Raw genomic sequence first — 25,254 nt, forward strand, 5'->3', positions numbered from 1 at the left:
TGCGTGCAGCTTCTCAAGAGGCGTGTGAGATGCAAGGACCACAAAGAACTCCCACACGACTACCAAGGGAGGAACATCTCTTACGAATGCAGGGACGACCAAGATTCTCTAAAAAGTCCCGCATTCCCATTATTCATTTATCTGAAAGTCCTTTGTGTAACCAAACAGGACATTCAGACTCATTCGATTGTGGAATCTGCCTTCCTGCTTTTGTACAATTCACTTTAACACTGGGGTTCTTTCCATTTCCTGTTTCCACTTGGCTGTGGTGGAGTCAGTCAAGAGCTATCTGGGATGATTCAGCTGGGGCCAGTTTAGAGCGAGTGGAACACAAGAACATGGAGGCTTGATGAGCACGTGGGCTGCATGGCAATCCCAATGTGTTGGTCTGTATGTGTGAGAGAGAATGGGAAGGAAGAGAAGGCGAGAAGAGATTAAAGCAGACAGTAAAGAAAGCAATTAGTAGTTTGTTTGGGACGAACCACACCAATGACTGAATTGAGCTCCTGTTTGTGGGAATTTGAGAGATGATTTAGAGAGCAGAGGGATTTTAATTAATCTTCAAACAATTGTGGTCAAAGACCTACATGCCTAACCCCCAGCAATACAGTACATTCCCCTACCAGTCATTGTTATGTCAATGGCACACTTAACCTGTATTATAGCACTGTAAAATATGATTTAAGATAAACCACACATTAAAAAAAAAGGTATCATCTAGGCTGGTTACTTTGTCTATTGTCTGCCATTTTCATTGGTATCCAAGTGAAAGCTTGTTGTTATATAATGTGTCCGTGTCTAACACGTTTCCACTGGCTACCCGTCCCAAAGGTGGAGGCTGGCTTTGTTTCCCCTGAGCACAGACACCACTCCTCTTCACCTTTGTCGCCCTTCAGAGTGTGAGCCCAAGAGATTTGAGCCACTCAAGGAAATGAGAAGTGCCATCCACTCACTGGCTGCAGGATGCACACAAGACAGGGAGCCCATCGAACTGGAAGCTTTCCCTTTTCCAGCAGGCCAGGACTTGATCCAACTCTCCGTGACGCGAGGTGATCTTCCAGTGTAAAGAGGGCTTAGGAAGTCCTCCTAAGGGTCTGAAGTCTGCCAAGAAGGAAGGCGACCGTAACAATGGCTGAGACAGTAGTTATTATGTCACTGTTCTGTATTATTGTGGCAGGGGAGGAATTTCTCTCACCCTTGCCCGTTTTCATTGTTCAGAGTTTTAGGAAGGTCAAAAGGATCATGCTACTTTGTTGTGAGTGTTTGAACCCAATACACTGGTTCATGTGTGATTAAAAGATGTTGTAAAGGGGTCATTAATAACTTATTTACCAGAAGACTCCACCTTCAGCATGAGACAAAAAAACATGTTCCCACCACCTCCTAACAACCCAGGGGGGCTTTATTGCATAGCTGCTGTTGTAATATGACAAATAAGTGAAATCCTAATGTGATTTTCACACCGTTATTCCTGGGAAGATGAACCTTAGGTTTTGCGTGTGTAGAATGTCTCCATGAGCCTAACAGTCTCAGACCTTGTTAAAGTAGGCTAGTGTCCATTAGTCCCTCTGTCCAGATTGCTGCAACCCACAAATCCAGCCGGTGTCCACGAGGACGAGGCTGTCTCAGGAACCATCAGAGCTGTGTGGGTGAACTACTGGAACACACTTTACAGCCTTCAGTTTCCGGCCTGTACTTGTAGTCACTTGCCTGCCTTGATATGATGGATTTTTTGGGCTGGGACTGATTTCATGTTTCACAGTCTTTAAAGCACTTTATCCAGTGTGACGTCTGTGATGGTTGTGACTAAGTGTGTTTGTCGCCCGGGGGGGTCACGGTTTTCTCTCACTTAGCTTTCAAAGGGTTGCCATGGTTGCCAAGTCCATAGGAGATTAATCAAAAGGTAAAATTGTTTTAGCTGTGACTATGGATATCAGTTACAATCACAGTCAGGCGTAAGCCGTTTCAGCCCTGGAATATTGTCGGCATAGAGGGAGGTTGCGTGAGCGTTATGCGTTCGTATCTTCATCTGCTGTAAGTGGAAGCCATAAACATGTCTGTGGAATGTGGACGTTCTGGAAAAACCCCTTCAGGAAGGTTGGGGTTGCTTTTTGTTGTACTCTTATGTAGATGTGAGGGAGTCAGATGGCTGAGCGGTTAGGGAATCGGGCTAGTAATCAGAAGGTTGCCGGTTCGATTCCCCACCAGGCCAAATGATGTTGTGTCCTTGGGCAAGGCACTTCACCCTACTTGCCTCAGGGGGAATGTCCCTGTACTTACTGTAAGTCGCTCTGGATAAGAGCGTCTGCTAAATGACTAAATGTAAATGTAATGTGGTTGGCAGCATGGCGGAGGAATGAGAGATGAGTCTGTTACGTGTGCAATTGAACTGCAGAGAAACTCTTTGTTGCCTCACGTACAGGAATGATGGGAACTGGCCAGGAGAAAGACATGTGACCCTGTTTTAGGGTGCCTGGAAGACGACTGGGTGATCTTTTTCTCTCACCCCATCGACTTTGTGGACGCACAGTGCTTTAGCTGTAGCCTTCATGGTCATGTGACCCGACCCGACCATCATCATGCATTACTCTGTTTTTGGTCTCCACATACTGCCTTAAATAATTTACAAGCCATAGGAGTAAAAAGCAAGACTGGTCCCAGGCAGGAATCTCTCTCTACATGGTGCCTATTCTTCATGTGATGTCAGATGTTGATAATGGACTGTCCAACAAGCAGGTCTGCACATGGAATGCCCCTTCAGTTTTGATGCTTCCAGCTGAGAGTGGCCACATGGTCAATAGGCCATTGTTTGGCCTGGCTGGCTCTGCAGTCTCTCAGTAAGCAGGGAGGCTCTGATTGTGGCGGCTATTGAAGCGTTCACAATGGACTTTGGTGGCACTACAGACAGACTGAAAAAAAGGGAGGAGGGGGGGGAGTGGCGGAGGTTCAGAGGCATGTGTGACAGTGACCCCTGGTGGTGTGGTACCTATCTTCAGGCAAACAGTTCCCTGCGGTCTCCTTTGACTTGATTTGGTGTCTCCAAAAGCCGTGTTTGTCTTCAGAGATGGCAAGGTTCTCTGTGCGAGTGTACAACTGAGGAGCAAGATGTCCGGCTGAATCCTGGAGACGGATCTGCTCCCCTGAGGGACTGTGTGGTGGAAATTGTTGGTTCAATTGATCTGGTTGTCTTCCCCCCCCCCGCGTTTCATACTGAGCATCAAAGTGAACAACCGCCGTGCCCATTCATATCAGACCCTGATAGAGGTTTGTCATCAAAGGCTAAAGCCTTCAAAGTTATAAAGGTTTGAACACAGTCCTAGTTGTCTCAGATGATAGCGCAAGTAGTTTTGCCTAACTGGTTCCCATGGTCATGCAGCGCGAGCATGTTATGTGTGGATCTCCAGGCTTGCGTGGATGAATGGATGAAGGCTGAGCTCCTGTCTCAGAGCAGGTTTTGTCATCTGTGGTGTAAGGGGGCCGTGCTCTGGGCATAGTCGGCCCATTCCTCGGGAGTTGCTAGGGCTCTCTAAAGAGTCTTTCTGCAGGGGCCTCAATGGTGCCCGTTCACAGGGATCTGCCCCGGCAGAGCAGACCCTGGGTTTACACGCCTGGCCCTCTGTGCCTCCTTTTCTCCCCTCCGCCCGACTCCCTCCTCCTCACCGCTTCCCCTCTCCTCCCTTTGTGTCCCCTCAGCGCCGGCATTGCTGTGGGTTTCTATGGGAACGGCGAGACCTGCGATGGAGTGAACCGGCTGACGTATTCTCTCCGCCACGCCAACCGCACCGTGGCAGGCATACAGAAACTGGTAAGACTCCCCCCCCCCCCCAGCCTTATAGGGCCAGAAATAACCCCAGACGGGACACAGAAGACCTCCAGCGGGATCCGTAGGAAATGGAAAATCCCCGGTAAACCCATTAGAAGTGAGTCACACGGCCCCCGGTTTTTCCTCTTGTTCTCCAGGTAACGGACAGCACGACCTCCCTGAACCAGACGGTGGACGACAGCCTGCTGCAGCTGGAGGGCCAGTACGCCTCCCACACGGACTACCTGTCCATCATCCAGAAGCTGCAGGGCCAGCTGGACGAGCTGGTCCGACAGATGGTGGAGGTCCCCTTCTGGGGCAACGCTAAGGTCTCCCTCGAGGCGCTGGCTGTGCAGATAGAGCTGTATGACTGGTACAGGTGAGAGGCCTGAGGGGCTGGGATGTGCACCCAAGCTCGAAACCAAACTCACAAACATTTTCTGTCATTTTTTTTTAAAGACTTTTGGAGATGATATGAGTTCTGATTTCTTTTCCTCCTGTGGTAGTTCTGTTTGATCCATTGATCTTCTTCGCTCGGGCTTGATCAAGCCTATTGCACAAGCTATTTTGGGGCGCCTTATTTGCATACTAATGCAGCTCAAAGGAGCCTCCCAGTCACTTGAAATGACAATCGTCTCCAACCTCATCATCCTCCGACAATAACAAAGAAATTGAAGACCCATGATTATAGTGCAGATGACAATAGCAGAATGCCTCCCATATTCACTGTACGGGGCTGTGGTATTGCAATGGGGCTGTTTTTCACCCAGTGGTCGTTGTTGCCCTCAGGTGGCAGGGCTACTTGGGTCTGCTGCTCTTCGATGTCCTCATCTGCCTGCTGGTGCTGTTTGGCCTCATTCGCAACTCCAAGGCACTGCTGATTGGGTGAGTCTGGTCACATGACCAATGCGCACGGCAACAAGGAAGATTCGAGAGGAAACGATTCTGCTCAGTGCACATTAATACACCACAGTGTTTTGTATGTTGTCCATAAAGTACCTCCCGGTTCGTCAACATTGCTTCGTCAACTGTAATGTGTATAGTCGCGTTGTGTGGGTATGCGTGGCTTTCCTGCACAGGGTACATGCAGAGACTAGTTTGAGCGGTTTCATTTGCACTGGCGTCAGTTCCGGAGCGTTCCGCTTCACAGGCCCCTCAGGCCTGGTCCTTGTGCTCTCCCAGCAGTATGGCCCTCTTATCTCACCCGTCCTCCCTCTGTCTCAGCTGTGCCTGGGGAGCCCTGGCCAGTCTGCCTGACACCATTAACCCAAACTCTCCTTGAGAGAGGAGGGGAAGGAACTTGAGCCAAAAATCACAGTTAGGCATTGAGGTTTCATTTTTTTCTTCATCCAACGTTTACCTCCCTGGTATTAAGCTATAGCTGGTGTAATGTCTACCAGTTTCAAGCAGCTACAGATTCCCTTTCAACCCTTCCTGTCTTCTGTCCCCCAGGGTGTGTTTGCTGGGCGTGCTGGCTCTTGTCATCAGCTGGGGAACCCTAGGCCTGGAGCTAGCTGTTTCTGCGGTGAGTGTCTCCATGGGAACGTGACATGAAGAGATGACTCTGTTTTCTGCACCGAGTGCAGTCCATAGAGTCAATCTCGTTTGCACGCACATCGTATATTTTATGTGATCCCCTCTGCTCCAATGCTATCTCCTCCCCTGAAGATAGGCAGAAATGACTTCCATTCGTTTTCCCTGTTCTACCGATGTTTTTGTTATTCCATGAACGTAAACAGCCGCATGATGGTTTTGTGAGCTGTTGTGCAACTTGTGTTGTTTCCTCTTCTTCCAGACGGCCAGTGACTTCTGTGTGGCTCCTGACATGTTTGTCACTGAAGTGACAGAGAAATATGGACTGATCAATAAAGGTACTGGCGACTTGTAACAGGCTATCACTGTCTACAGTATGGGATGGAATTCAGAATGTGTGCCTGTCCGTTTATTCTGAGATCGATGATACAAAGAGCTCTGGATGTTCCCCTGAACGGGTGATCTATACTCTGCCGTGTTTTGCATCAAGGCAGGTTACCTGGATGATCTATCCAATCAATGATTTTCCATTTACAATCATTAGAGAGTTGTTAAGCCATGCTGTTAGTACTCTGGTCTCTCTGCAGACTTTGGAGTGGATTTTCTCAACCATAGTCCTGGAAGCTTTCGTTTCCTGTTTGCTTTGGGTCAGAGCATCTGCAACCACTCTATCGCTCTCTTCAGCGTGACAGAAAAATACGACAGCTGCAAAAAACGTGACGCCGAAAGGACGATGGCGAAATGATGCAAGGACGAAAAGTGTTTACTAACTGCAGCCAAGCCCAGTCTTCATGCCACCCTGGGGAGAGATGGGAAACTCCTGCTCCTGTTGCGGGGCGGTCCTGGGATGACAGGGCTTTATGGACCCGCGCTGGTCCTCATCTCAATAATAGAACTCAATAAATGACCTCCGACCACATCTGTTGTCTGGCTGACAAGTGGCAACATGCTGCATTTGAAGTGTCGCAGGAGCTGGTCCGGTGTGGTACGTTGAGTAACTCCCCAATCTGGTCCACGTGATGAGAAGCGCGTGTGTGTGGATAGGACAGATCGAGCCTGGGGAGTGTGTGTGAAGCTGAATGTGTGAAGGAGATAAGGCCAGCGCAGCAGGAGGGCGAAGTCACACAACATTGTTTGCTCACACTGCACTGAGAAACCAGTCGTCGGTGAATACTTCCCCAGCTCCGCGTTGTCCCCGTGGAAACAAATGGACCTTTTGTCTCTAGATGAGGATCACGTTGGAACCGTGAAGTATAGTAAAGCCTAATCCGGGGTAGAGCAGGGTGGAGGGATGGAGCGGTGGTAGACCTTTGAACATCGTCTCTGTGCTGCGCCGTACTGTACCGCACATTCCCCTCCCCCTCTGCCCCGAGGCTGGCAGCATGCAGTCAGGGTCGTCCTGTCTGTTCCACTTTCTCCTCAGTCCTCAACGTGCCTGTGTGGATTATGGTCTGGAAGGAACACCGCTCCATAAGAATCTTGGCCGGTTTCGACGGAGACGAGTTTGCCAGTTTAGGCTGCGACAGGGTATGCTAGAAAGATTAGGATGCCACTGTCAACTTAGCACATTCTTGTGACCCCAAAGAATGACCCTGGCTTCCAGCCCTAGGGTTGTATCTTATCTTCAAATGACAGCTTCGGAAAGGGCACTGCCTTCATTTCTGTTATCTCTCTTTCATCCAATTTTATACCTGCCGCTCAAAGCTGGAGCAGAACTGCAGTGGAACAAGTCTTTTATTTTGGTATGAAATTTATGACTGGTTTTATTACTGCTCTGAATGTAGTTTATTTTTCATGATGGGCCAATATTTTACTGTACATACCACTCTGAGGCAGTGTGGTCACCTCAATCCCCTCAAAAGGCAGTTTTTTATGTTTCAGTCTCTCGCTTTAACTGCCCAGAAGCCTGCATCTTTACTACCCTGTTATACGGAAGGGCAGTATTTTTCCCAGCAATGCTTTATGGTCCAGCTATGGTTGCTCGATTACATTCAGACATTTTCAAGGTAAAAAAAACCTGAACCCACTTATCGCTGTGGCAAGATAAGTTATGAGCTTGTTATGTCAGACAGTGGTACTGTAAGCACGGTTACAAGTCATTAATGAGGGGTCTTCAGCTATTGTATACAGCAGTCTGAGAATATAATTGAATGAGCAGTTAATGGCCCTTGTCAGGGCCATAATTACGCTGTTTATGAATCTCACTGGGACCCTCCGGTGCTACAGCAATGATCTGGCCCATCCGTAACCAGGTCACACTGGAAATGGTGTGTGTGGGCGCACGCACGTTTGTGTGTGTGTGTGTGTGTGCTTGAACAGGATGAATCGGAGATGTCAGAGGGGATATAACTTAATTGTGGGCATCCTTCCCAGGCCGCTGAATCCTTTGCACCCCTCATCTCGCACGCGGACATCGCTGCAGTTCCCCTCGTCGCGTGGGCATCGCTGCACGTCAGCGCAGAGGCGCGTCACCGGGCCATGTGTTTGTGTTGGTGCTGGAACTCTCCCAGCCTGAGTTTAGGGACCAGAAGGACCGGCGCCGTGCCATTCTGATTCAAGACTGGGCCAGGACTGTTGCGTAGTCTGTTTGAGTCACGCGCTCAAAATACCCTTATTTATGACCCTGCGTGTGTACGTGGGAGGGGATTCTCATTCCTGCTTCTCCCACTGGCCTAGGTCCCGTTGGGATAGGACTGCACGGATAACTGCACACTATCGGACGGTGGACTGCCCTGACCCATTAGCACCGGTCTCTGATCCGAACCCAGCCATCCAATCCCACCTTTCGTCACGCACACCGGCCATGACATCGGCAGGTGCTCGTTAACAAGATAATCAGCCAGCATTGATGACACGGCAGTCCCCCTCAAACATTCGTTCTTCCTACACTTGGGAGGAGCCAGCCCATAGTTGACCCTAGGTCTCCGGGGCGACGTCTCAGCACGTCTGACCTGCACCGCTGTAGTCAGTATGACGTGGGGGGCTCAAGACCTGCCAATCCGCTCGTAGGCTGGGCTCAGCCTCAGGCTGTAGTGCTGTCAGCACCACACCACACGCTAAAGTCAGGGGTTTCAATATCATCCAGCGCTGTGGGTCGTCCCAATGACAAGTGCTCGTGTAAAGCACAGGGCCCCACAGGCTTTGTTTGTTTTCGTAGCCGGAATGGTAGGGAGAGAGAGGGGGGGGGAGGGATGTCACCAGATAACCGTGAGACCGCTCCCATAACCTGGTCCTCTGGTTTTCTTGTCCCTCCAGATATTCTGCAGTACTACCTGAGATGCAGTGTGGGCCAGATCAACCCCTTCCAGCAGGTACCTCATGCACACATTCAGGGGTTCACATTGGGGGGAAAATGGCACATACTTTCTTCACTTTGGGCTGCGAGATTAGCCCTAATTAGGCTTGTTTTGTACATGTTCGGTTCTTTCTGACAATATTTGATGCATCTCCCCTTGAGATTAATTGGTTAATCCCACATGACTAGATTATACCAAAAATCATAATAATTCAGTATGTGTAATGAGTTAGAGAGGAATGCAATGTTGCCAATGTGTAATATCTTTTTAGTATCTATCTTTTTTTATGCAAATATTCTCATTCATAACCTCATAATTGGTCACAGGAGTGCCTGCCAGACTAAACATGCAAATTAAATGCACCCTTTGGTCTCGAGTCATGTTGGTGATTAGCAGTCCATGTACATCTGCAGGCTGCTCTCTCAGACTACCAATAAAAACCAACACAAGACTCTGCAAAGCCCCATGTCTGACTTGTTGTTCATTGGTAATAGTTCAACCGGCCTACAAACATCTGCGTGTCTTAATGGGTTGGATACTGACTTTATGACAATACTCTTTTTAGACATTTTAAAGAGTCACAGATAATGCTGATTCCTATAGTTTAGGGGTCACGGAATAAGAATGGCCCCCTTTATCCAGCACGAGAGAGAAGAGATTCCGTGATGGGGAAAGCGAGAGACCGGCATGAACAAGTTGTACATTTCCAGTCAGATGGATCATGTGGGCCGAACGTCAGCTTTCCTCGCTTTTTAGGGAGATTTAAAAATAGGACTGCGCAACTGTTACCTAGTCCATTTTAACTCTCAATATTCTCAAATATTCATGTCATCTGAAGACCCAAAGACTCAGCACACGGCCTGCCTTTTAATGGCCTGTATATTTATTCTCTCGGCTTATGAATTTCTCAAATGGTTGGAGTGCTGCCCCAGCGCAGACCAGCTATTGTTGCTACATCGGTGAGGAGAAGAGAGTGACAGATCCATAATGCAAGCCAGCTATTGTACGTCACAGCCACAGGATACACGTGTCCTTCCAGTAGATGACGTGTTCAGAGGAGGGCTATGACCCTCTCTGGGAGGTATGACAAGTGTTCGTCATCTCTGATAGCTTGTTTTGACTGACCCCCCGTCTTTCGCCTTCCTGTGTTTGCAGAAGCTGTCGGGGAGCCACAAGGCCTTGGTGGAGATGCAAGATGATGTGTCTGAACTCCTCCGCTCTGCCACCAGAGAATACCCCCAAACCAAGGTGTGTCCTACATTTACATGTAGTCATTTAGCAGACGCTCTTATCCAGAGCGACTTACTGTACAGGGACGTTCCCCCGAGGCAAGTAGGGTGAAGTGCCTAGCCCAAGGCCACAACATCATTACGCGCAGCCGGGAATTGAACCGGCAACCTTCTGATTAATAGACCGATTCCCTAACCGCTCAGCCATCGGACTCCCTGAGACCGGCCGCTGAATAAGCGTGGCAGCGTGGGGCTCCCTTCAGGCTTAGTGACACCACAAAAACCCTCCCCATTTCCACAAGCCACAGTACCTCCTACCAACACACTCCACCTGGTCCCTACATGACACCGTACTGTTCTTTCTTTGGGCTTTCTCTATAGAGCCCTGTGTTATTGTCCAGAGCTGGCTATTCCACTGTGTGCACACAGGCACAAACGAGGGCTGACGTTGGGATTGGCTGGAAAAGAGAGAGGCACACTTCAGTAGCCCAGGCCTCTGTGAGAGGAAGAGAAAATGTGCTGAGTTCATGGAAACATTCACATTGTAGGACGACCAGACACGTCTGACCTCTGCCAGCACACACAACTCAGCCTTCACACAGTATTCATCTGAGGCACGCCACGGCCATCTTTGTTTGCTGCCATAGCAGTCCGTGGGATAAGAGTGCTTGAAAATAGTGCTACTGGAGGTGTCTCCAAGCTTCACCTGCGATTATTTGTACTTTTAGCCAAAGCACAAGCTCGGTTTATACTTTTAAGTAGGACACAAAGTACTTATTCCCATAACTCTCCCTATCGTGCATTCTCTCGCACTGAGACACAGTCATGGCCTAATTTGGGGTGTTAAATGAAGGCCTGACCCTGTTTTGAGCCCGTGTGTGCATCTGTGTTGCAGGGGAATCTGGAGCAGATCCAGGGGGTGCTGAACACCACGGAGATCGGCCTGCACCAGCTCACCGCCCTGGTGGACTGTCGCAGCCTGCACATGGTGAGCCTGGACATGCCAAGCGATGGGGGATGCGTGTGTGTGTGTGTGTGTGTGTGTGTGTGTGTGTGTGAACACGCGTGTGGCTTGTGTGGTACTGTGTGTTTGTCTGTGAGTGCCTCCTGTCTCTGGTGTGGACTGTCGGTGTTTACTCCAGAGTGCGCGACTCCTCTGCGTGTGAGAGGTGGTGACGCTGGCCTGGGGAGCCGTTTGCGTGCTCCTCGATGGAGCCTCTCGCTCACTCTGCCTGTGTGGAGAGGACCATCACGTTCCTGCACACGTGCATCTGGAGCCCGCTCAGCTGGGCAAGGCTGCTCAGCCCTCAGCACTGTCCCTGAGCCCTCCACTCTGGGCTGAGCCCTCCACTCTGGGCTGAACCCTCCACTCTGGGCTGAACCCTCCACTCTGGGCTGAGCCCTCCACTCTGGGCTGAGCCCTCCACTCTGGGCTGAGTCCTCCACTCTGGGCTGAGCCCTCCACTCTGGGCTGAGCCCTCCACTCTGGGCTGAGCCCTCCACTCTGGGCTGAGCCCTCCACTCTGGGCTGAGCCCTCCACTCTGGGCTGAGCCCTCCACTCTGGGCTGAGCCCTCCACTCTGGGCTGAACCCTCCACTCTGGGCTGAGCCCTCCACTCTGGGCTGAGCCCTCCACTCTGGGCTGAACCCTCCACCCTGTGCTGAACCCTCCAGCTCTCTTATCCACTACGGCAGTCTGAGTCATCAGCCTTTCAGCCACCCAGCAGCCCCAGCTCTCGTCCTGGACTCCTGGCCACGTCTGCCATCTGCCTCAGTGGGACCAGAGCCACCGTCATAGCCGTCAGTCTGACTCCCCCCCTCCCCCCCCCCGTGCTCAGTGACACACAGAAACTGATCTTCCGGTGACCCGATGACAGGAGGTTTTTCTAGTCTGGATCGAGATGATAATACAGAGATGCTGTGTTCTCCCGTCATCCAATGCTACAGTACAGCAGACAGCCTGCCTCGGAGCTCTGCTGCCAGGGCTGTATTCCTCTCTCAGGCTTTTGTTATGCAGAGTACCCCACTGGGTTCATGCACGTGTGCCGCCGTTCTGCTCTGAATAATTACTGTAATTTGCTTGGCTCTGATGTCACAGGAAGAATCGGCCTGCTTTCTCTCTCTCTTCCCCCCCCCCCAAGACAAGACAGGAATTGGGACAGCTGTATCATTAAATAGTCATTTCTATGCCTGCTTGTGGGGCATATGTATTGCTGCACACATACATAACATTCGAGCCTTAGGAAGCAGCTGTTTGCTTTCCCACGTTCGTACACAACCTCCTCTGGCCGTGGTTGGCTTCGGATCAATAACGATGTTCGTGTCCGCTGACATATTTAGGATTTGTCAGACATACCGGCTTTCGCGGTTTCCCATGATTGCATAAAGATGCTCTGTACAACAGGACCTTAAACCCATTTAACAGATGCATTCATCCAAAGCGACGTACGAATGGCGCGGTACGGCAGAAAATCAAGGATCAGATAGTTTGCATAGTTAGGGATTGTAAAGTCCCACCAGTATTTTGGTAGTTCGAGTCAAGGAAGCCTCTAGTGGAACTACATGGTGTGGACCTTGGCAGGTTCGTTGTGCTGGGGGCTGATGGCGTACTGATGTGTACTCTCTCTGTGTGTGTGTGTGTGTGTGTGTGTGTGTGTGTGTGTGTGTGTGTGTGTGTGTGTGTGTGTGTGTGTGTGTGTGTGTGTGTGTGTGTGTGTGTGTGTGTGTGTGTGTGTGTGTGTGTGTGTGTGTGTGTGTGTGTGTGTGTGTGTGTGTGTGTGTGTGTGTGTGTGTGTGTGTGTGTGTGTGTGTGTGTGTGTGTGTGTGTGTGTGTGTGTGTGTGTGTGTGTGTGTGTGTGTGTGTGTGTGTGTGGGGGGGTGTGGGGGGGTGTGGGGGGGTGTGTGTGTGTGTGGGGGGGTGTGTGTGTGTGGGGGTGTGTGTGTGTGTGTTGCAGGACCTGGTCCAGGCCATGACGGGCCTGTGTTACGACGGGCTGGAGGGCCTCATCTACCTGGTGCTGTTCTCCTTCGTCACCGCCCTGATGTTCAGCTCCATCATCTGCAGCGTGCCTCACACGTGGCACGGCAAGAGGTGAGCCTCGGCCTCCGTGTGTGTCCGCCCGTCCCCCGCCCAGACAGCACCGAGCCCGGAGGGGCTCCACGCCAGCCGCGCGAAAGACGTCAGCAGGAAAGCAGGAGCCGTTATCTTAAACCTCGGAGGTGACAGCGGGGTAGAAATCGTGCCGATTTCACCGGAGCTTCCCGCTCTTCGCACGGTGGAGGATGACTCAGAGGCGCCTGTGTAATAGCCTGTAGGCGCTCAGCCCCGGCGGTATTTATAAGAAGCTGTTGTTAATCCGCGGATGAGTGTGTTGAGCAGAGCCAGTTTGGGTCATATTGTAGCTGTCAGAAGGCTGGTGGGGGGGGGGGGGGGGGGGGGGATTCTCTGGGCCACAGCCAGGGGGCTCCAGCTGGCCCCCCCCCCCCCCCAAATACATCATTTCCTGTTATCCCTCTCCTTAGTCGTGACACGCTCGGTCGAGTGAGGACACTGTGGCCTGAGCTGGAGGGCTTCTGGAGGGGCGGTGTTTGGGTTCGCTCTTATCTCTCTCACCCCTGTGCTGTCAGAAAGGGTTAGGATGCCGTGGGAGAGAGCAGGACAGAGACCTCCCCGTGCAGGGGCACAGGCTCGTCTGTGTGCGTGACCAGCACTGCTCTGAGGCGGACCGGGCTCGCACTCAGCTACAGTCCCAGCTAACACAGCCGCCACCTGCTCTGTAACGCACCGAGCCAGAGGAGGTTGAAATTCCAGCGTCAGATGAATATTTTAGTGTTGGTGCGAAGATACCGCTGAGAAGTTAAGACGCGCAGGAGAGTCCCGTTTCACTTCTGTCGTGTGTCCGTCTCGTTTGTGTCGTCGGTTTTGGCGCGCTTCGCTCTGTCATCTGATGTATGCTCCGCTGCACAGGATGCAAATCGATGATGTCATCGTTTTGCACAGGGAAGTCCTCTGGATGACCACTAGGGGGAGACGGACTCCACTATTTCTGTGCATCCTCCATGTGCCACTTTTGTGTGTGACTGTCTTTGTTTTATATATATATAATTTTTCAAGCCTAGTGGTTTTGGGTGCTATAACTCACTGAGCCTAGAATGTAAAGTATTTCATTTAGACCTTATTAAGCACTAAACACTGCTGTTGCAAGAAAGTCAGTGAGCCGATGCCCCTGGTGCCAAAATCAATTATTTTCATTCTCTTGTGGAAACAGAATCAATTACCATTTGATCAGAACCCCGTTTTATTCCTTCTACCTTAGCAGACACAGAAGCTTACCCATCAAAAAGGAGATCATTCCATCCGTTTTTTCACCCACAGGGCACAGAAGACATAGAATAGAAACGTGACCGTGAATGAATAGAAAACGTGACCGTGATTTGGCTTGCCTTTTCCTCAGCAGCGGAAAGGGCTCCCCCTGGTGGAGAAGTCTCACGGTGCGTCCCACTTGTGTTTCTCCCCCCCCCCCCCCCCCCCCCCCCCCCCCGCGCAGGACCGAGGAGGACAGCGAGGAGGAGTCCATGGCCCACGGAGGCCGTCAGAACCACGACAACCTGTACCGGGTGCACATGCCCAGCCTGTACAGCTGTGGCAGCAGCTACGGCAGCGAGACCAGCATCCCCGCCGCCACACACACCGTCAGCAACGCCCCCGTCACCGAGTACATGTACGTCGACGTGCCGCCCTCGCACGCAAACATCTCACCTCCCCCGGGGGGAAGAGGTGACAGGCGGAGGCACTCTGTTAGCGCCCCCCCCCCCCCAGTCCCTGAGATGGTGTTGACAGAGCGAGGCCAGGGCTGCGGAGAGAGGAATGCGAGAGACCATGTGACCACGGAGCCGCCGGGCTCCGAGGGGGGGAGGCGGGGGGGGGGGGGGGGTTTCGGGAGGGACCCCTGAGACGAGCCGCGCTCGCCAAGAGAGGGTCGGGTTCTGCCGGTCAACTGCAGCTGTTCCCGTCCAGCTGTGGGTCTTTTGAAACCCAAGGACCTCAGCCTCATGAATGGACCTCTCGGGATTAGGGGGGGGGGGGAGGTGGTGGCAGAAACTCAGATTTGGGGGGGGGCAGCCATGAATGGTGGGATCAGTGTTGTTGCATGAGCCCTCAAGGGTTTTAGACACTCAGAAGAGAAGTGGATGTCAGGGGTTTGATGCGCTAATGCGGTGAACAGTTCTGATTGTCTCTCGGTGTGGGGTGTGTTTGGAACGAGGACCACCTCCGTCACCTCACCTCACTTTCCCTGTTTGTTTTGACAGGACCCAGAATGCCAACTTCCAGAACCCCCGCTGTGAGAACACTCCCCTGATTGGCCGGGAGTCCCCCCCTCCCTCGGTAGGTTTCAACTCAACAGAGCACAGACTCAGTACACACTCTGATCCAGCCAACTCCTCCGCTGAGGAGTCGTTTGTCAGCCTCACGTGAGGGAAAAAGGGGTCACGACTGACGCCGTGAGTCGAGCTCGGCTGTGCTAAACGCTACTACTCTGTCGTTTGGAATCCGCTCCTGTATGTTTCATGCGGTGTTATCTGTCAACAAGGCCAGGCGTAAACTTTGACTGTCTGCCATGCGTCTTTCACTGACTCTTCTTTGCCTTTTTATCGTTGAGGAAGAGCACTGTCATTGTTTTACCTCAGAGTACAGACACTGTCCATTTTCTTTTCTTTCTTTTTGTTTTGTTGAGTTTCACTTCACTATGGGTTGATAAGGAGCCGTCCTTCCTCTTGAAGACCTGCCTTCTATAACTGCTTGTTGTTCTCAAGTAAACAGTCGGCCATCTTAAACCAGACTTGTGTCTTTATTGTAGTGTTAGGTATTTTAGCCGGTTCTTAGTATTCCTCGACGCAAAGAGATTGATGTGGGGAAAAGGATGTTTGACGAAATTCTATGTCAGCGTGGCATAGAATTGGAATGGTGTTTACTTTGTTAGCGGACCGTTTGCAAGTCAAGTGTGGTTGCGTAGAAGCGCTAGGTAGCTGCAGTAGTAAGCAGGCAGGCTGTGTGTTGTGAGTGGACCTCAGTTCCTCCATGACCCAGTTCCACTGTGCGTGGATCCTGTTCCCTCCTCAGGCCCGACTTAGAGCCCCCTACCTCCCGTCGGGTCCCCTGCCCTCCCCCTCCCCCCCTGCCCTTCCCCCCCCCTGGTGTCCGTGTGTCTGCCTGGACCTAGACGCTGCTCTGTGTATCTTCTCTATACTCTCTCTTGTCGTTGTGTTCTTTCTCTGCCAAACCCACACAGTTGTATTTGACTGCCACGGACAGTCACGGCCACCACAGCTGGCAGTTAAAGCCCTCGGCGAGTTCAAGATCGTTTTGGTAACCTCGTCCGCTATGCCAACAGGTACAGAACATGCCCCACACCTCCACCTACTGGCTTGTGTAAACCCCCAAACCGACTCTGCTCCCCCCTCCCTCCCTCCCTCCCTGCCGCCCACCCACAGCAAACCAACGCTTCCTCCCAATCCCCCTTCTCTCTCCCGTGTGACACCTCCTTCCTCTCGTTTGTCCCTGAAGCCCAGGCCAGCATGCTCTCCCCACCCCCCACCCCCCCGAAGCACTGCAGATGTTTCAGCTGGAAGATGTAGTCCTGCCTTCTGCTCCATGATTACTGACTCTGTAAAGCCTTCAACCTCACCACGGTTTTGGTGGTATCCATTTGAAATGAACATGCTCTCTAAAGGAGTGTAATGTGCAAAAATAATACTCCAAAAGTTCTGGTGTAGATGGACATGGTAACAGGTGACCTCTTTAAGTGGTCAGACATTAGATGTTGGGCCAGTTTGTACAGACCATTGTTTAGTTTGTGTGTTTACCAGGGCTAGATTCCTGTCATGGGCCGATCGTTTTCCTCATCTCTTGGCTTTGAGAGTGTACTGTAGTCAGTCAGACGGTACTGTACACTAGTTGGAGCGTGTCCACAACCCCTTAGTACGAGGCCTGTCATCAGTAATATGGAATCGACAGCTTAAACATTTACCGATCTGGATTATGGTCTCTGGCAAGGAGTTAGCACATATCTGTGTCCGTGTGGACTACACATAGTCGCATAGTCTTGTTTTAGTGCTTTAGTATTAGCGTCGTAGTCGTTTTGCTCACATTTCCTCTCACAGAACATGGACTGTAAATGCATGTGGGTTTGTGTGTGTGTGCTCCTCCCTTTGCAACAACTATATGGTGCTGTACACCGATGTGACCGGACAGCCAGGCCCAGTAGGTCTATGTCTGAAGACCAGTTCAGTCTTAGACTACTGGCACTGGATTGTCCTAGCAAAATCCCAAACCAGGCCTGCATAGCACAACACTAGGCTTAACCATCATCAGTAATCATTTAATCATTACTGGTAAGTATGACATATTTTGTTTAATTGAACATTTTTAAGCCACCTTTATATACATCGAAGATTTTATTATTTTATACAATCCGACATTCGCCATCATTTGATTTTCTTCCATTGTTCATCCAAAATTATTATTATTCGTCAAGTTGCATTTAAAAGCCAACCTGAGGTGAGTCATGTTTTCTAAAGATCTTCATAGAACAAGTTGATCCTTACTGTCCACAACAGGCTGGCCAAATGACTGAGGGTGACTTGTGATGCGAGTGCCATTACCAAACTGGAACTGTATCCATCTTATGTACATTAGAAACTTGCTAGCATACGGTATGTTGCAACTCGGCATGAATGACTGCCACCCTGAATGCACACTGCACTGCAAAGTTTAAGATTCAAAAGTCCTGTTGGAACTTTTGAAACTAGCACTGCCTATTTTGACACTGTCCTAAAGAGGCCTTGGTGTTTTCTGTCCGTGGCGGCGGTGTAGCTGTGATGCGTGGAGCTTCTCCAGTCCTCACAGCTAGACTCTTGCTTTTGTCTGTGTGTTTTTCTAAGCTTTAGTTTGCACTTAAACCTACGTGCATTAGGAACGTTTTAGTATGTCGATATGGAACTGATATGACTCTGAACTTGATGCCATTGTGGGTCATTAAAGCTCCTTTCTTGTTTTGTCTCAACAGTACACTTCCAGCATGAGGGCAAAGTACCTGGCCAACAGCCGGCCTGATCCCAGCCGGCCTGATCCCAGCCGGCCTGATCCCAGCCGGCCTGATCCCAGCCGGCCTGACCCCAGCAACCCCTCCACACACTGAGACCCTGGAGAGCTTTAGCCACCCACAGACCAGCAACATGGAACCACTCAGCCCCTGGAACCCCCCCCCCCTTCAATACCCCGCCTCCGTGACATCACAGCATCCCTCCTCCAATGCACTGCCTAGATCTGCTTCTCTCTTTACCACTGGTCCCCCCCACCAGCTTCAACCAGACAACCAAATATGTCTTTGATGTGTGTGCGTGATAGCAGAGTTGAAACAGAACATTTTCATGTACTGTAAATAGCGCTGTCATCATAAACGTTTTCAGATGACTGGCCTCAGCCTTAGACCTGAGCAGCTAGTCTCTGCAGGAGGCTGTCCCCTGACGTGAGGCTGGGAGGCTGGCTGGCTACCATCACCGCCTGGCCTCCTAGCTAGGACATCCACTCTGTGGTGCTGGGATGGTGAAGAAGCCTAATGGAATCTAGGTCTTCTTCCTCAGTACACAAACACTCATTTTGAACATTGTAACGTTGCATGTGTCACTATTTTTTATAACAACATCCCTTTTTTTATTTTATTTTATTCTTCTTATGGTCTGCCGACTCTGGGGTCTTATTCAGTTTGACATGGTTTGATCTTGTCAATCCAAGGTCAATGTTTACGCCTGCAAACCACTGTTTTGGATGCAGTGAAAGTAGTGAAGGAGACAACTCACTGCGTTTATTGTACGTACCCTGGACTCAAATTCCAAATTCTTATTCAACAGCCGGTGAACATGTCATTTAAACTGCCATGGTTGAGATGAGGACTCTGGAAGTGCCCCATAGATCAACTAGACTAGCACTGATTAGTATAGGTTGGGGTCAGATGAAATACGTTGCAAAGTACTGTACTCTTCTATAACTGTGGGGAGGGTGTAAGAAAATGCCTTACACAAAGCTAGGGAAAGGCCTTGGAACCTACTGTTCCCTGTCTCTTTAAAACCAACAAACGGCCTCTGGAATAGTAAGGTATGCTCCGAGCACTGTTCCTCAGGGGATGGTTGTACCACAACAAAACTATCAGATGTGGTCTATCAGACCACTTCCAGTGTTTACGAAGCGTTCCGTGTGTTGACTGCTGCCGGTGCATGCATCGCTGCTCCTCACGTCCTCCTGGTCTCTGGAGGACCTGGGTCACAGCCGGTAGAGTACCAAGCTCGGTGACAACAACACGACTATGAGTAGGCTTCTCCACTATCCTGTAATGCATCGTGTCTGAATTGAACCACATCACTTGGATACTGTTTCCACATTGCACACCGGTCTGTCATCTACTTTGACAGATGTTTGCTTGTCGTCATGTTTTTTGTCTTTCAGTCAGTCTGACTGTGTGTGGGACCAGTAATCTTTTAGCATAGCAAAGCCTTACAGGGTTGTGACTTGTTGTGGCTGGGACCTCTTAACCCATGTACTAGTTAGATCTCTCCCCGTGGCTGTCTCTCTTCTGAGAGGCCTTTTACTATTGCAGTTGTTACGCCACCATTCCACATGATTTACTGCATGGATTTTTAACTGGAGCGATTGCAGTGAAACTGGAGCTGGTTTGCAATTCTAGTGTTTCTGCTTTTGGATGAGTTGAAGTGACATTAGAGAAGGTGGCCTCCATGGTGACTCACTGGCCCCCTGCTGAATACCACAAGCCGCTCAGGACTGGGAACTTCCCTTCCAGGATGAATTTAGACGTGGGGCTTATATGATGGACCAATTCCTCTAAATTCCAGACTTGTTTGTTTTTTTGGGGACAGACAAAGGACACGGTTTCTTTTTTTTTCTTCTTTTTTTTCTTCTTTTTTTTAACCGATGGAAGCACAAACCTTTCTATATACGAGCAAGGTATGGTTCCTGATTACTTTGACGCTAAACCACAGACGAACGGAAGAAGAAACCTGGTGTTTCTGTGGTGAGCCCACCTCTTACCCTGTTGGAGATCAGTTGCTGTTCTGTTCTCTATTTGCCAGGTGTGCCAGTTTTCGGTGTGTTTTCCCACGAAGATAAAGTTCCTCTGGGAAAATCTCCTCTTTAGAAAATGACGTGTGTCAGTGCTGTCCATAGGAGGCCAATGGAGAGGTGTTCTAGCAGGCTCGAAACAGAGGACGGTGATTCCCGACTGATTTTGACCACTTTTCTCTCCTGCGAGAGCGTCCTGCTCTCGGGGGGGGGGGGGGGGGTGTTACGTCTCCCTCCTCCTAAAGCATGACGACCCTTCATACGTGGAGTGATCTCTTGTTGTCTACTACTACTGCCGCTTCTCTTGGCTTCTCTTAGTCCTGTTTCGTGATCCGTACGAGAGGTGTGTTTTCAGACTGTGCCAATAACCAAACACAACACCATACCTTTTACTAGATCTACTTTTTCAATGTCTTCACTTAGGCCTGTTTGTACAGTTCACAGCACTGGGTTGCCTGAGCAATCAAATGAGGAAATGAGCCCAACATTTTTTTTAAATGATACTTGTTTTATGCTCTGTGTAAAAGACCATTTATTATAGTGATGCAATTTACTGTTTTTTAGTAGTCATATTTTCTCTGTTAATACTGTTATGCAAGACCAATGTAGACTAAAACAAAAGGCGTTTTTGACTTTTCCTTTTGCAATCACATTGCAATTTAATTTCGCTTACGTTTTAAATCATTTTCATTGATTTGTCTTGAAGTTTCAGTGCATCTTTTATTGCTTATAGACTTTCTAGCAAGCACAATGTTGTTTACTTTATGTGAATACAAGTACATAGTTTGGTCTTTCATTGCTTTGTTTTGATAAAAATCTAATTATAGGTTTGCTCATTGTTTTTATATATATTATTTTTGGCAATAACTAAAATATTGTACATGTTAAACCTGTGGTTTTATTGAGCTTGAACTCAGTGTTTTGAAATAAACCAATCTTAACTGTTGAAAACTTTCTTACATTTTCATTGAAGTCGTTAATTCAAAGATGACTGTTTAGGGGTATGTAGAGTGGACAGGGTTTAGGGGTATTTCAACAAGCAGGCTTCACAGTTTGCTGATTTGCTGCTGAGGAACACTAGGTAGCAGCACAGCTACACCGCTCTGCACTGCACGCTGCTCGTATCTATGCGGTCATCAGGGATGTGTAACTATATATGACTGACAGCATTCTTGAACATGAGATTTTGAAATTGTACATTTTTACATATACTTTTACCAAAAATTCCTTTTGCTTTAAGTTTGCTAGGACCTTAGGCTAGGATGTGTTCTGGAGTAGAAAGCTTGTGTTGTGTTTGACCTCACTCGGTTCACTGCAGGAGAAAGGTCAGTGTCACCATCAGGCCAGAAGTCTCATATTGTCTCGTTCCTGTGGACCGCTGGCCAGCTGCTGCCGTCAAGACTGGCCGTCTGCTCAAGGGAATTGGAAGGAAGGGTTGGAGCATGACCCTGTCTCCCTCTGCACAACATAGCTGTGGATTCATACAGTATGGTATGCCATTCCATTATAACCACATAACATCTAGACCAATGAATATACCATTTTAGATCCACCCAGTTGATCTGGTCTCCTCAGTTATAGTTAAACTACTAGTCCTGTTTCATCCAATGAGACAGACAGGTTTTTATAAATGGACCGGACATGTATTCCACAAAACAGGGTGCTAATACAATTTCACAGTCTTACTCCTGAGGAAATGAATTACTCCCCATTCTTGATCTGAAGGAATGCATCGCTAATTCTTTGAGGTGGAAGGCTGAATAGACGGGTGAGACGGTGCCAGGGCCCTCTGACCCCCAGCAGACACTTCCTGAGTCTGGCTGGGCACGCTGCCAGGCCCTGGTGCCACGGCCGGGCCTTGGAGGACGCTAACCCTGGATTCTCTCTTGAATTCTAAGCAGCTGCATGACAGGAGAACAGAAGACCCGGCGGTGGAGGTTTCTTCTCGCTTGACGCATGAAAAGTGAGGGAAGCGGCAAATCAATGTCGGCGTTCGCTGACACCGTGGCTCCTCTTATCTTTCGTTCAGTCCGTCAGCACGTGGTGAGTGATTTCTCGAAGTGAGCAGTGAACGCAGGCCTGCGGTCGTCATTGTTTTCCAGGCCTTTGGAGACTCCTGCCAGGCACATTGTGCTGAGGGCCTTTTGTGGGGGAGGGGGGGGGGTAGAAGGGGGGGGGTGGGAGAAGGGGGGGGGGAGGAGTGTCAAGGAGACAGGACATGTAGCTTGTCTCCTTTGTGGTAGGGCTCAAAGGAGAGGCAGCTGTATCCTGGGTGTGTGATTCACTCCCCGGCAGCTCCTTAACTCACACCAGTCAGGGGGAGCACACACCCATTGAGGATTGGTGAGGCTGGCCTGTTGCCCCCTCCCTCACCTATTTTCTTCTTTTTTATTTTTTACTTCATGGTTGTGTCGAAAACCAGTCATTTCAGAACAAGCATCCACATTGATGTGGGGCTGTTAACTTCTCCAGAGCCCCCCCCCCCCCCCTCCTCCCACAATTCCTGCCTGCACTATTCAGACTTTTCACAATGATAGAAAGCGTATCCCTTTTCTTTGCTCCAGTCAGGGGCTTCTTACATCCTTGGCAACCCAATGTAATGATCCACTGGTTGCTCACCACCTCCATGGTAACAGCGTGAAAGGTAGAACTCAAAGAGGTATTTCGAAACACAATACAATGTTTCAACATTGCACATGTACAGTAACAGCGACCACTTAAATGGTAACTGGTATAAATCAATGTACTAGGTTAAACTGAATTGGGCAAGGTATTTATATTTTCATGCGCATATGATGACGCGTCATTGCCAAGAGATTTGCATGGGTTTTGAACTGACTGTCAATCAAATACAACACCTGTGTTGTGGATCAACATCTATGGACTGGCAAAAGGGAGGCCAAAAAAGCCATTATTTGCATATGCTTTGCATCCCATGAACTGACTTATGTCTCACTTGCATTTCTTTTTTTTAATGGAAATCTGTTTATCTGGAGGCTGTTTTGTGCACGTTAGCACCATAGGCCATCCAGGACTGCTGTTGAAAGGTTTTCCTCTCTCATAAATCCTCACGACCGATAGGTCATGGCATATGAACCCTACAGCAACGATAGCATCCAGATACCGATCTGTACTGTAACTGGGCCTGTTATTCAGGGGCCATGCAACACCAGCAGCATCTGGTGGAAGAAGACACTGAGAGGATGAATAAGACCACATGCTAAATACACAAACTAACTCTGAAGGTGTTAGCGGAGTTTTCTTTTCACTATTACGAGTGCTTACTATGCTACAGGGCTGCGAAATCATAGAAGTTGAAGAGACATGTTCAGTTTAAATGAACTGGGCTGGTCCTCAAACTCGCGGTGGCACTTCTCTAAGACGAGAGACCTAAAAGCCAGGACAAAGCCTGAGCAAATATGGTAACACTGAAGTTCAAGTCTTTATTGTTCCGATATATGATACCTGGATTATGGTAAACTCTCTCTTCTCAACCCCTTTAGAGCACATGTTGAGGATTAGGAGTTTCAGCCAGTTGCTGTGAAAGCTCCCACTGCGGCTGCAGGATTGTCTCGCCGCTGCTAATCCCACAGACAACATGGCCTGTTAATTGGAGACTGGCTGATATGGAAAGGAGAGCCATAGTGACAGTGTGCAAGTCACCGCCATCTCTGTAATCCCCCGGCGCTCTGTGGAATGTTCGTCTCTGGCAATCGGTCCTCGTTGGGAACCGGCCATACCTCACCAGATTGTGCCGGGATTCATCATCATTGAAAGTCTCTTAATCCCCACCACCCCTCTTCCTGCTCCACGCATTCCTTCAGCAGAGCATCATCGTGTTACAGATACATAGTCAGACACAGAGCTCCATTCAGGATTTTCAGGGCCTAAGATTGGTCAGGAAGCACCTATTCTAGTTCCAGTGTGGAATGTGACACGTTTGAGCTAGCAGTGTGAAGTGAGGTGGACGAAGAAACACCTCGATGTTGGTTTTTCTTATCAGCAGGACACAGACCTGGTACATCACCAATCAGAAGAGTTTCCTTTGTCTGTGACAGCATGGAAACCCTTTCTATGGCCTGGTAGTTTCATCAGCAAATGGAAACAATGGCCTACCAGATAAAAACAACTGGAGGTTCTTGTTACAATTTGTGCCTTAAAATTGCCTTTGGAAGAAATGTGTATATATTTCATATGATTTCTATTTAGTTGATTCATGAACTCTTTTAGCATGACTCAATGTTTATGTTTTGGTGGCCCTATCATACACATTCTCAAGTAGGATCTTACCGCGTGTATAAAGACAGGAAGGACTGTCTGGGAAACTACTAAACATGCACTCTCTTGTCCCTCTGAAGTGGAGGAGAACCATTCAAAACAAATATAAAAGCTTCAACTATGTATGTGTTTAAAGTATTCATGAATTTATGTCAGCTTCATGGGAGTTTGTACTGCTGACTGTCATTAAAAGGGTGGCAAGCAAGATACTTCATTATATATTACCACAAGTCTGGTAAGAATGGTCATTCCGTAGACAGCTGGAATCAAATACTGGCAACGGTGTGAAAAAAAGGATGTTGATCATCACATTTGAAACATTTTGGTTCTAGTTGGTCATTAGACACACAGCAGCCCCCTGCAGTTTATACTACAACATGTCCTGCTGCTGTCTGGAGATAGTGACACAGGGCGGTTTACGTGGTGTGGCATCCTGTTGTTGCTAACTGATAACCATCTCACCAGTTAGATGTTTGACTGTTATCTGTCACCTGCTGCACATTTTCTCTCTTCTGTCCTGTTACTCTTTCCTCTCGTAATTCAAAGTTCATTTCGATAAGATTTGTGTGGGAGGCTGATTATCTGAGCTGGGGGACTGTCACTGAAGCTTCTTAGCAGCTGAAACAAATTAGTAGAAAAAACATTGAAACCACAAACCATAATCATAGTTTTTGACTGGTAAGATGTTGTGGGAAAAGTTACAGTCAGCAATGTGCCTGAAGTTTAGTCTGAAACACACACATCAGTCATCATAACCTTTTTCTGTCCTGTTATGTTGTGGCATGTGCAGAGACATGGCAACTTGCCTCCAAAATCTTTCTAAAAACTTGAAATGGACGGGAAACGTTACGCAGACCTGTTCAAACAATCCAAATGGAAACCTAATCCATGTCACCAATGACTGATGGTAGCGGTCTCCTTTTTTACTCAACCTGCACACCAGAGGAAGAACAGTATTCCTTTTTGGCACTGCACCCATGGGAA

At 49.2% G+C, this 25,254-nt stretch overlaps 1 protein-coding gene across 1 annotated transcript in view; it reads left to right on the forward strand.

The window, feature by feature from the left end:
- Positions 1–20,920, forward strand: part of ttyh3a (tweety family member 3a) — a 29,084-nt gene extending 8,164 nt beyond the window's left edge. The window contains exons 3-14 of the mRNA XM_067232833.1: positions 3,694–3,805; positions 3,961–4,181; positions 4,592–4,687; positions 5,255–5,327; positions 5,598–5,673; positions 8,591–8,646; positions 9,787–9,879; positions 10,756–10,848; positions 12,815–12,951; positions 14,408–14,581; positions 15,171–15,246; positions 17,927–20,920. Of these exons, the coding sequence (XP_067088934.1) occupies positions 3,694–3,805; positions 3,961–4,181; positions 4,592–4,687; positions 5,255–5,327; positions 5,598–5,673; positions 8,591–8,646; positions 9,787–9,879; positions 10,756–10,848; positions 12,815–12,951; positions 14,408–14,581; positions 15,171–15,246; positions 17,927–18,058 (1,339 nt within the window). The 3' untranslated portion in view covers positions 18,059–20,920. The remainder of the gene's footprint in view (positions 1–3,693; positions 3,806–3,960; positions 4,182–4,591; positions 4,688–5,254; positions 5,328–5,597; positions 5,674–8,590; positions 8,647–9,786; positions 9,880–10,755; positions 10,849–12,814; positions 12,952–14,407; positions 14,582–15,170; positions 15,247–17,926) is intronic.
- The last annotated feature ends 4,334 nt before the right edge of the window (positions 20,921–25,254 follow it).

The sequence above is a fragment of the Osmerus mordax genome, chromosome 3, assembly GCF_038355195.1.
Source record: "Osmerus mordax isolate fOsmMor3 chromosome 3, fOsmMor3.pri, whole genome shotgun sequence".
Taxonomy (NCBI): Eukaryota; Metazoa; Chordata; class Actinopteri; order Osmeriformes; family Osmeridae; genus Osmerus; species Osmerus mordax.